General features: G+C 52.5%; 1 protein-coding gene across 1 annotated transcript in view; it reads left to right on the plus strand.

Moving 5' to 3' along the window:
- TNPO3 (transportin 3) overlaps positions 1 to 11,498 on the plus strand; it is a gene marked incomplete at both ends in the record, with an annotated part of 23,572 nt that overhangs the window by 7,085 nt on the left and 4,989 nt on the right. Inside the window, 7 exons of the mRNA XM_009696832.1 lie at positions 1,646 to 1,821; positions 5,053 to 5,191; positions 6,848 to 6,994; positions 7,655 to 7,762; positions 8,134 to 8,225; positions 9,810 to 9,949; positions 10,037 to 10,228. Coding sequence (XP_009695134.1) covers positions 1,646 to 1,821; positions 5,053 to 5,191; positions 6,848 to 6,994; positions 7,655 to 7,762; positions 8,134 to 8,225; positions 9,810 to 9,949; positions 10,037 to 10,228 — 994 coding nt within the window. The remainder of the gene's footprint in view (positions 1 to 1,645; positions 1,822 to 5,052; positions 5,192 to 6,847; positions 6,995 to 7,654; positions 7,763 to 8,133; positions 8,226 to 9,809; positions 9,950 to 10,036; positions 10,229 to 11,498) is intronic.

An 11,498-nucleotide genomic window follows, 5' to 3' on the forward strand; every position in this document is an offset into this window, starting at 1 on the left:
ATCAATTTTGGAGCCTATGTTAAGCGGATATCTTGTCTGTCTGACGCGGGAGCCAGGTTCTCTTTTTCTGTTGTGGTGGCAAAACATTCAGAGCAGAATAGAGGATTTAACATCTGAGAAATGACCATTTCTCGCCGTTACCGTGGGTTGGCACTGCCGCCAAAGTAGGCGCCAGGTGTACTTTTGAGCATACTTAGACTTTAAAATAAAAGAGAGCGCGTTTTGGTCTGGAGCACATTGTGCTTGGTCCTTGCTCCAAGCCAAACTGTTTTATGGGACTCTGAGCAAAATACATTTGTTCAGTGCGTTGTTGAAGTTTGCCGTCCTCATGGGTTTGACTGTTGGTTAGTTTTGGCTTTGAAAAATGTCTGTTGTTGAAGAAACTGCATTCGTTTAATACTAAAATCAGTATTTTTTTGGCTTTGTTTTGTTTTCTTTCCAGATTTTCAATAACATAATATTTTATTCCTTTTCTGATGTTTTCACCTTGGAAAATTCCCTACTGAAGGTGTTTGGGTTTGTGGTTTTTTTTTTTTGTCCTATCTGAACGCGGGACAGCTGAAGAGGCCAGCGAAACAGGGAGGTCAGGAGAATCCCGCGTCGCTGCAGCAGGGAGAGCCATGAACTGAACAAAAAAGGAGGAATTCCTGGAGAACAGAGGTTTTCTGCTGCGGCACTGTCCGGACCTGTGACCCAGCGCAGGAATTGTCTATTCCTCCTCCCGTTGTCAAGCAGGATCCCTCCTTTGCATCTGTTCCGTGGTGCCGATTCAATAAATGACAAACGCAGACAAGGGCTCCCATTCAACGGGAGCAGGAATAGACAATATTGATGCAGGGACCCAGCTCCTGAGCGATGCTGCAGCAAAAACCCATCTCCCCCAGGACAGGGCGTTTGGCTCACCAGCCTTTTTATTGTGTTAATGTCACTTTTAAAGCAGGCATTTTTCCTTCCTCCCCTTCCACCTTCACGGGGGACCATGAATTGTTTTCCACATGGGTTGCAATCTCGTGTGAAAGGACACACAGGGGCACGCACAGAGCTACTGCTCCTTTGTTTCCTCTCCGCGCTTTGCTGTTTGCTCTCTCCTCCTTAGTATGCCGCTCTTGTCTCCCTCCTTAATTACTCAGGGCTCCACGGGAGCCATTAAATCAGCCTCGCACAGTCACCGTAAACATCCTGCCAGGCTGAGCCTGAAATCCACTTGCTCGCCCTCAGAGTATCACAGGGATAAATGTTTCACACGTGCTTGTGAGAAACCTCGTCTCCATCCTCACCGAGGACTCGATGATTCTTATGGGTCCTTTCCAACCGGAGATACTCTGTGATTCTACGACCCAGGCAGGGTGATGAGCAGCACGATGTTTTATTTCCTTCTGAACTGCCGTGGCATTTCTCCTCCTGTGTTTGCCTCTCCCCAGGAAGGCTCGGTGGGGTCCCATCTGTGGAGGGTCAGCTTTGACCTCAGAGGTTTGGGGTGATAAAGCAGTACGGGCCTTGCAGGGTTGGTAGGAGTGGGTTGTTGGGAGCTGTGGCTATGCAGAGACTCTACAAAGTATTTCAGGAGCAAGAAAAGACTAGTTTTTCCGTTACCATCTCATTTCGTATATCATCACCAGGCCCTTCTGCTTCTTGTTTCTTGCAGCAACAAGACAAGACATCATCAAACCTCCACGAAGCTGCTTCAGATTGCGTGTGCTCAGCCCTCTACGCCATCGAGAACGTGGAGACGAACCTGCCCCTGGCCTTGCAGCTTTTCCAGGGCGTCCTCACCCTTGAGAGTGCCTATCACATGGCTGTAGCGCGCGAGGACCTGGACAAGTAAGTGAGCCTGCAGCCGTGGCTGTGCCCGCAAAGGAAGGAGAGGTACGGTAATTAACTGTCACCGTGTCTGTCTGCGGTTATTTTTGGAATCAGCGGTGTTTGCATGCAGCACTCTGAAGTCTCTTATGCAAATAAGTATTCGTTGAACGAAGACAAGGAAGCAAATGACTTCCTTGCCCTTGGTGCACCGATTTGTGCTCCAGGCGTGTGTGCTCAGCTCGGGCTTTGACAGGGAGTTAGACTGTCACCAGACTCGGCTTGCTGGGACGCTCCGTCTGCCTTCCAGAGGGCAAAGCGCAGGGGAAGTATCCTGAGGTGCAGGTGATGCATTACCAGCCTTAAAATAAGAGTTTAGAAGTGACCTGTTGTTCCTACTGCCTTCTCTCTACAAATGTCCATACCTGGCTGGGCTGTTCCCGATGGAGAGAGGACTGGATGTGCCAGCTGGGTCAGCATCCCCTCGTTCTTGACTTACAAGAAGCCGTAGCCTTCAGATATTGATCAAGCACGTTGAAACCTGCGCTTCACGTGTGTTGGCTTCTATGAAAAGTTGCTGCTGTGATTGGAAACCCTCTGATCAACCCTCAGTTGATTCTAGTCCCGTTCGCGGCTATTCTCTTTGGCCAGCACTGTCTTAACTTGAATAACTGCCCAACTGGTGCTGGTTCCTGGGTGCGTTTGTAGGTAGGAAGCAACCAGGCTCGAGTTTGCATAAGCAAGCCCAGCTCTGTCAGTCCTGCGATGGTTTTCTTTTCCCTGGGTGATCGGTAGTGCTCTCATTCTGAGTTTAGCTTCCTTGGGCACAAAGGTATGCGCTGCTCCCGGGGGGATCTCGCTCCCATGTGTTGGCATCGTGGCATCCCTGTGTACAGGCAACGCCTTGCCGGACACCTCTTGCCTTTCTCGTCACCTCGCGGTGTCGGCGTTTTGGTCATCCTGTGGCTGCTGAGCCCATCCACAAGTTGTCGGAAGTGGACAACCTTTTCCTGCTCAAATTCAGATGGTTTTCATTCTTCTAGGCAGATATTGCATCCCAGCTTTGCTAGTGACCACCATGAGTGCTTGCTCTTCCTTTTTTATGTGGCTGTCGCTGACGAACGTAGATAAGATCAGTTGTGAGATTGATCTGGGACCTCCCTAGCACCGAACTGGTATTTCCTCTCCAGCGCAGCCTGCTAACCACCCCGCCAGCCAGCTGTTCATCCCTGCCCTCAACTGTGCATTCTCCAGTTTAACCAGCTTTTGTGTGACGCCATCATCTCCTCTGCTCCAGTTCTCCCAGTTTAAAACATTACTGATAAGAATTAGATGGGTCCAATCTATTTTTGGTAAACCACTGTGGCGTTTAGCCCATTTCCCTCCAACTTCCATGTATTTGGAAAATGACGTAGGAACTTGCTCGTGCTACTGAGGGCAGATTAACCGGTCTGTATTTGCCAGACCCCCCGTCCCCCTTGCCCTTGAGCGCGTTTTGTGGCTGTGGAAGGGGTTGCCATTGATGGAAACGGCAAGACCAGCCGTGAAGCTGTCGGACAGATGTCCGGTGTCCGATTTTTGACTCCTGGGATGGCAGTTTGCCAGTCCCTGCTCTTTCCACCTGCGGGTAAGCAGATCCTCATGTCTAAATAGTCTTGATAGTCCTCACTCCTCCTGCCTTCGCCCCCCGTGTTCACCCACAGCATTGAAAACCGGTGTGTATTCACGTAGTTTGAACTGCGCCACAAATCTTTAATTGTGCCGGTGTCTTCAGCGCGCAGCAATTCCACCGGCTGTTTATTACAGCTGAAAAATCCTGTGCTGTTTTTGTGACTGTCCTTGACAGGGTCTGGCACTGGTTTGGCTTCTGGCAATTCTCGCTTGATCCCTGCTCGTCTCGCCTTCCAAAATCCAGCAGTCTGCTTTTCAGTCCTCCTCCCCAACAGCCCTTCAGCTGCTTGGAGGCACTTGGCTCGCTGCTGAGGCTTTTCAGCTTAATTCCACTCAAGAACTCAACAAGCGTGTGTGTCCCCCTGCCGCCTCCCCTCGCTTCGTCTTGAGGGGCAAAGCCCCGATAACGTATGTGCCTTTGACTTAAGGAAATTCCAAGCCTCTGCCGCGTTAAATGAGACTTCCACAGGCAAAATGAGTGGTTTCTCCTCAAAGTTAGCCCTTTTGAAATTGAAAATGGTAGTCGCATCTGTTCCTGTTTATCCTTCCATTTAACACTAATAGAATTAGTCTTCAGTTGTCAGGCATGTAAGAGTTCATTATAATGTCCTCTCTGCTTGCTAAGATCGACTCTGCAATCGCATCTCTTCGGTCTGTGACTTTCTGAAAAAGCTGAAAGCTTTCATCTTCAGGGATTGCTGGGGCACGGTGTAATTAGTAGCATCTGTTGTGCAGTCTCTGTCGGAGAAGGCAGTCTCCCCTGAACGCTTCCAGGTATTGTATAAAGGCCCTGCTGACGGCCCTGGCGACATCTCCCCCGTGTTTGATCCGCTCCCGAGGACATGCTGAGGAGCTGGTGGGTCCTGTAAAGGGTGAAGCCTTTTGGGATGAAAATAAATCAATAAATCTCATGGGGGGGCTCGCCTCTGTCTTTAAGACAGGCCTTAGGGTGTGTTGGCAGCAATCTCTGGATGCATATTGCTTTAGAATTTCCTGAACCTCTCCAGAACTCCAGTACTAAAACCAAAGCCCAGGACTGACGGCTTTTCTTGGACCTCTCCCCCAAATCCCTAATTTGAGGTCGTCTTATCGGTGAGGAGCAATCCTTGGTTTGGTGCTGTGCTGTGGCTCCCGGCTGTTAACTCTTCTCTCTACTTCTGCAATCTTAAAGCAGGCTAAAGCTTTTAAAGGTAGGTTTGTGTATTTGTCTTCTGAAACGTGGCACCTGCCTGGTGGTGAATTGAACTGGAGCTGTTTTGTAGCAGGCGTCCTGCACCTTGTCGCCCGATGCTTTGGTTTCGGAGAAGTTTTCTCAGATACTGTGGGTAATATGAAAATTTCGTAAGATTTGCTTATTGGAAGCCAGTGTTTTCACCTACTTCTGAACAAAGCCAAGTTCCCCTATTTCAGTGTTTCCCAATTGCTGACGGAAAGCTAAAGCAGAAGTCGGTATTTCTTGGTCTGAGACGAGGCTCCAGGGCATGCTACCTGCACGGACCAAATCTCTCCCGTGCCGGGATATCTGGTCCCGTGTGGGGAAGATCTTTCTCACTTGGGCCCTGTTCTTTTTTCCTTCACCAGGGTGCTCAATTATTGCCGTGTTTTCACCGAGCTGTGCGAGACGTTCCTAGATAAAATAGTTTGTACACCAGGCCAAGGGCTGGGTGACCTGCGGACGCTGGAGCTGCTGCTGATATGTGCAGGTCATCCGCAGTACGAGGTGAGTGAGGTTTCCCTCTGTTCTTCTCCTCACCCCTGTCGTCAAATCTCACTCATCCAGAGTCGAGTCAGTGGAAAAAATCTTTCTCTTACATTGCCACGTGGTTGGGAGGCTTCAGTTCCTGAGAGCTGCTGGCCTTGAAACGCCTGCTCTGCGTTCGTGATGCGGAAATCTGGCTTAGCTTCCCTTTCCCAGCATCCTGGATGTGTGGGACTGCGAGTGCAGCTCTGAAAGCCTCTGTTATTTTCTTTCCATGTGTTCAACTTAAGTTAAGCTTTGTGGGGATTGCAGTGTAGCTCGTGGTAACTTTGTCCTCTGAGTGAGTGAAACGCTGTTTTGCATCGAAGCTCTCCGACCGTCCCGCCCTAAGTACAGAACATTATATTTAAGATGCGCTCTCCTTTTAAACCCCTCTTTTATTCTTCCAAAAAAGTTAATTAAATCCGAGTAGCTGAGGGGATGGAGGTTCCTTTGCGGAGGGGTTATCCCCCTAAATCTGACACGGGGAGCGGGAGGCCCCAGCTGGGATTTGCTGGGATGCACTCCCTTCCTTCCCTCCGTGTTGAAGGTCCCACTGGGGAAGGGATGCAGCCCCTGAAGTGATGGGTGGGAGGGGGTCTGGACTGAGCTAAAATGCCCTCTCCGGGGCTGGGTTTTCCAGAAGCTTTTGGTACAGACCTGAGAACCGGCAGGCGAGTTAGCTAAGAAACGACGGCTGCTGCAATGCAACCCGTCAGGGCTTGTTTGCCATGGAAATTGTGGAGTAGCTGAGCTTCGTCAGGTCTCTGCAGCGCTCGCCGGGGACTCAGGGACTCTTTCAGTCCCCTTTCCAGGTCTGTTAAGCCCAATTTCCCTTGGGCATGACCTTGTCCTGTGCCAGCGATGCTTAGGAGGACTTGAAGCTCTGCATCTGCTCCTGAAAAAATCTGAACTTATTTTTTTTTCTGCAATAACTGCACTTATAAAGAGGCTGTAGGCTTTTGGAGCAAGGTCCCCTTCCAGCCTGAGGTGCTCTCTTGGAGATGTTTGCTGCTGTCTGGGGTTGCTGTCCCTCTCTCATCGTTAGCCCGAGGCTGCGTGCACCCCGCGCCAGCCGTCAGGACGGTGGGGATCGGCTCTAGGTGGGCAAACTCTTCCACTGGTGTGGCTATCTGGTGATGACGGTGTACCTGCAAGCAGCAAAGTGCCCCGTAGCTCCCTGGGGCAGGCTGGGTATCAAACACCTCCTGATGCGTCAGCAAGGAGAGGGAGGGCACGAATCGGGTCAGGGTCGGGGAGAGAAAAACCTATGGCTGGCAGGTTTGGCTGATGTGAAGTGAGGAGATGTCCACGCTTTGAAGCAAGAGACGGTTCTTCTGCTTCAAGGTTAATTTTGCAGAGAAGAGGTGTTACTTCTGAGGGCTGCTGACAGGTTTTCAGGTGAGCTCAGCAGGTTTCCAATCCCTTATGAAGTGACAGGCAGTCGAGGAGATCAGCGAAGCTGGGGGAACTGGTCCACGTTTCATCATTGCATGAGGAAGCAGGAGTGATGGAAATCTGTGGTACCCACCACGCTGCAGCCACCCACAGAGAAGATTTTTCAGTTGGGAGCGCCGGCAGACTGGAGAAAAAACATTCTGTTGATCACAAGATGCTGAATTGTTTCTCTCTAAACAGGTGGTAGAAATTTCATTTAACTTCTGGTACAGACTGGGGGAGCACCTGTACAAGACGGACGACGCGGTCATCCACAGCATCTTCAAAGCCTACATCCAGCGCCTTCTCCACGCTCTGGCCAGACACTGCCAGCTTGACTCGGACCACGTAAGGCAGCATTTGCTTTCTTTCCTCTGGAGGCAGCCGGGGCGGTAGGATGTGTCTGTCCTCACTGCTGCATGCTGATGGCTCGCCATAGCTACAGGGCTCCGCAGGTAATCGTTCTGCAGTTGCAGTAATTGCAGAGATAGGAGGGAGAGTAATTAAAGCTGCTGTATTAAACCTCTTTTCATTAAGTTGGTCCATGTTCTAACAGAGCTTTCTGGCGTCTAGTTGCTGCGAGGTGACCCTCTCCCGCCTTCCCCCAGGTGGTCTCTGTTTTGAGGGCTGCGGAGAGCTGCTTTGTCCCCTGCTCGGGGGTGTTTTCATCAGAATAAAGCTTGCACAGCTTGCTAGCCGCAGTGCTGTCATCTTCCTCCTTGAAGTCTGGGATGCTTTATCCTTCTGCCATCTCTGCCCAGGCTCCTCATCCCCTTGATTTCCATCCCTTCATCTGCGCGTCGGAGCAGGAATACGCAGCGTGTGTTCAGGCTGTTGGCATTTTCTTTGTGCACGGCTCTCCTCCAGATCCCCTTCAGTAGCTTGATCTGGGGAGAGGAGGGCAGGAACGATGGATCTCTCCTCTAAAACAGAATTGCTTATCTTGTCCTAGCTGTGGGGATGTGGGCACCTGGATTTCTCTGAGCTGCTCTCCCTCATCTCTGTTAGGAGGGTGTCCCAGAGGAGACAGATGACTTTGGGGAGTTCCGGATGCGGGTTTCGGACCTGGTGAAAGACCTGATCTTCTTGGTGGGATCGGTGGAGTGTTTTGCTCAGGTGGGTTTGCGGGAGCGTCATGCAGCCGTCGCTGTGTGGGAGGTAGCCCAAGCCCTGGTGGCCTTCAGGGTGGGGAGGAGGTCACACACGTTGTCTCCTCGTGCACTAGGAAGCAACCGTATCTTGAAGTGGGTGGTGGGGACTGTTCTGGGAGGGTCAGGAGGCCTCACGCTTTGGGGTACCGTGGTCCCAGAATAGCAGGGTGGTCTGTGGAACATGGGGGTTTAGGCAGGTCCGTGCCTGGAGTCTGGGATTTCAGGTGTGTGGGAGGAGATGCGGAGCGGGTGGCGATCTCGTGGGGTGGGATTGGTGACCGCACACCCCCGAGCTGTGTTTGTAGCTTCTTTTGTGAATGATTCTCTTTCCTGCAGCTTTATGCGACTCTGAAGGATGGGAATCCACCCTGGGAGGTGACGGAAGCTGTCCTCTTCATCATGGCCTCCATAGCGAAGAGCGTTGACCAGTGAGTGTTGACCATCCTGCTCGTGTCTGTAAGGGCTGTGGGCTCAGGCGTTGCCTCCAAGTGAGTTGTGCAGAGACACCGCAGGTATCCCAAGGATGCTCCTAGGAACACGCTTTCCCAGGCAGAAATGTTTAAAAACCATGCTGTGTTTCGGACAGTCCTCAGCGTACATGGTCTGTACGGCACTGTGCAGTACCCCTTCCTGATGGAGCAGTCCTGTAGCCCAAGGATTGAGGTCTCTGCTTCCTGACCAGGAATTATGAGTCCAGGACGGAGCTGGGACTGCGGTGAAGCAGTTGGACCTTCTCGGGTCTCTTCTGCCTGCCTGGGGACTTGCATAGAATCATGGAATCAGAATGGTTTGGGTTGGAAGGGACCTTAAAGCCCACCCAGTTCCAACCCCCTGCCCTGGGCAGGGACACCTTCCACCAGACCAGGTTGCTCCCAGCCCCATCCAACCTGGCCTTGAACACTTCCAGGGATGGGGCAGCCACAGCTGCTCTGGGCAACCTCTGCCACTGCCTCACCACCCTCAGAATAAAAAATTTCTTCGTTGTATCTAGTCTGACTAGATTTGAACGCCTCAGACTTGAGTTCAGCCCTGGTAAAATAGGGTAAGGGTTTGTTTCCCCTTCCTTTATCTCCTGAAAGCAAAGCATTTTTGCCTAGGCTGATTATTTGGGGATCCTTCCGCACCCAGATCTTTCCACCTCCGGGTAGAGTTTTCTCAAATATCTTTAGGGAAGGTTAAATCGCTTTCTGCGAGCACCTTTTGCTCCCCTGTTCGTTGTGGGAAACGTCGACAGCAAACATCCAGGGCAGTGAGAGTGCGGTGAGTCCTCCTGCGTGCCGACAGCTGTGCTGGTGCAGTGGGGCAGCCCGGCTGGCCTTCACCGGACTGGGAGTGCCGTGCCTCCCTTCCCTGCGACGCTGGGGAGTCACCACGTTTGCTATACACTCGCTGCCTCCCGTTATCTATCTCAAGGCTGCTCTTGCTCCTTTTTATCTTCACTTTTTATTTCTCCTTTGTTTCTGAGAGAGTGAGCATCTCGTGGCCTTGCATTGCTGGTACGCAGGGGAGCCTGCTCCCCACCGGCGTGTCCCACGAGGCTTTGGCTCGCCCCATGGCTCCACTGAGCTTGGCCCCGCTCTTGCCGTGAGAGGACAGGCGGTGCCATCGCCGAACGAGCGAGCCGGAGCCCTGCCGCCGACGTGGGCTGCAGGGAGCCCGGGACTCACCCGGTAACACCCTCCCACACTGGGAACAGGCTCCTCTGGCTTTCTGCAGTTCCCAGAGGATTAATCAGCTTTGTTCTTGTGCCACGAGCACTCTCACTGGAGGTATTTAGTTTCTTCTGCTCCATTTGGGAAAACTGGGGGATGTTGTGCATCTGGATCCCAGCTCCAACAGCCCTAAGCCCCCCACTAGCCCACATCATAGATCCCCAACACTCCACAGCTGCAGGGTTTGCCTGGCTGATTCCGAGTGATACGGGAGTCGATCAGGTTCAGTAAATCCAGCTGCTCAGTGGAAACGGTCCAGGAGCCGCCTCGGAGCTAAGCTGGCTGTCTTTTCCTCTGCAGGGAGAACAACCCGACCCTGGTGGAGGTGCTGGAGGGGGTGGTTCGCCTCCCCGAGACGGTGCACACCGCCGTCCGCTACACCAGCATCGAGCTGGTGGGAGAGATGAGCGAGGTGGTGGACAGAAACCCCCAGTTCCTGGGTGAGTCCCTGCTGCCACGCCACCGCCCTGCCCCGTGGCAAGCCTGGTCCCCAGGACCCTTCCTCACCCCAGCTTTTTCCTCCGCAGATCCCGTGCTGGGTTATTTGATGAAAGGTCTGTGCGACAGGCGGCTGGCCTCAGCGGCGGCCAAGGCCATCCACAATATCTGCTCGGTTTGCCGGGACCACATGGCTCAGCACTTTAACGGGCTGCTGGAGATAGCCCGCTCCCTCGACTCCTTCACACTCTCTCCGGAGGCAGCTGTGGGACTCCTGAAAGGTACGTATGGAAAAGCTGTCGAGGTATTTGGGGGGAAGTCACTCACCACGGATGCTGCAACCCTGCTTTCACATCATTTTTCTTAGACGAGGGTGTGTCGGTTTGCCCTGAGGCACTCCACGTGCCCATATTTAGAGTCTTCTCGAAAGCTCGCGTGGGGCAGGAGGTAGAAAGAGATCTTCTCTGGGTTTATGAGCTATCTCCATCCCTCCTCTGAACTTGAAATGCAGGAAGAAAACATTTGAAATGCTCACAGCCAAGCCACTGCTGTATCTGAACTCTTGGAAATGGGCTGCTGTAGGCACAGGGTGGAAAATTGCAAGTATTTGTCACTTTAGAGACAGTTTGGGCACAAGAATGTAGTTTTTCAACTCCAGCCTGCAGTCAGAGCATTCGCTTCTCACCGGGCCTTTGGCTGTTGGGCATCGTGTGCCTCTTCAACCACGGCTGGTTTTGTGGATGTGCAGGACTCGTGTCTGGGCCTCAAAGATTCCCGACAGATTGGAGTGCTTCCGAAACCTTTAAAAATGGAGCAGCTCTGGAGCTTGTGCAAAGGGAACCTCGTGGTGGCTGTACAGTCGGGTTGTGCGACTAAAGAGACGAAACTCATGGTTTTTCACTTGTTCATACTCACGTATCGATGGAGGCAGCATTAGCCACGCTTCTGAGCTGCTCCTCTCCCTGCCACAAAGTATTTTCTTCTCCTTCTTTACAACAACGCCACGAATACATCAGCCGGGGAGAATTTTTTCCTCCCGGTGCTGTCGTCGGCCGCAGCCCTGTGGTCTGCCAGCACCTCCAACATGATTGTGCTCCTCCTGCCTTTGCGTGGGATGCTGTGATGTGGCAGCGGGGAGCGGCTCAAGTGCTCGTCTTCATATTTCATTTTTGTGGGAGCCTTGAATTGCCTTAACTGTGGGTCCAAAAAAGCTTCCTCGGACCTTGTGATGCTGCTGGGCAGGGGCACGGACGCTGCGCAGACACGCTGGGGTGCCCAGACGTGCTCCCGATGTCCGTCTGCCTTTAGATCAACCCTCTACTCCCACATGCTGGCATCCCTTCCTCCTGCCCGCCCCGCAGAAAGTATTTTGGTGTCTGGTTTAACCAAAAAGTCGAGTTCAAGCTGCAGAGAAACATCCTGCAGTCTCGGGAAGCCTTTGCCCCGGAGCCGTGCCCTCTCCCTGTGTGTGTGCAGGCAGAGCCGGTGGCCGGCTGCAGACAGGGCCAGTTTGGGAACCTCGCTCGTCTTGTGTTTCACCGACCGCAACCC

Source organism: Cariama cristata, unplaced genomic scaffold, assembly GCF_000690535.1.
Source record: "Cariama cristata isolate BGI_N322 unplaced genomic scaffold, ASM69053v1 scaffold6673, whole genome shotgun sequence".
In the NCBI taxonomy this organism is placed as follows: Eukaryota; Metazoa; Chordata; class Aves; order Cariamiformes; family Cariamidae; genus Cariama; species Cariama cristata.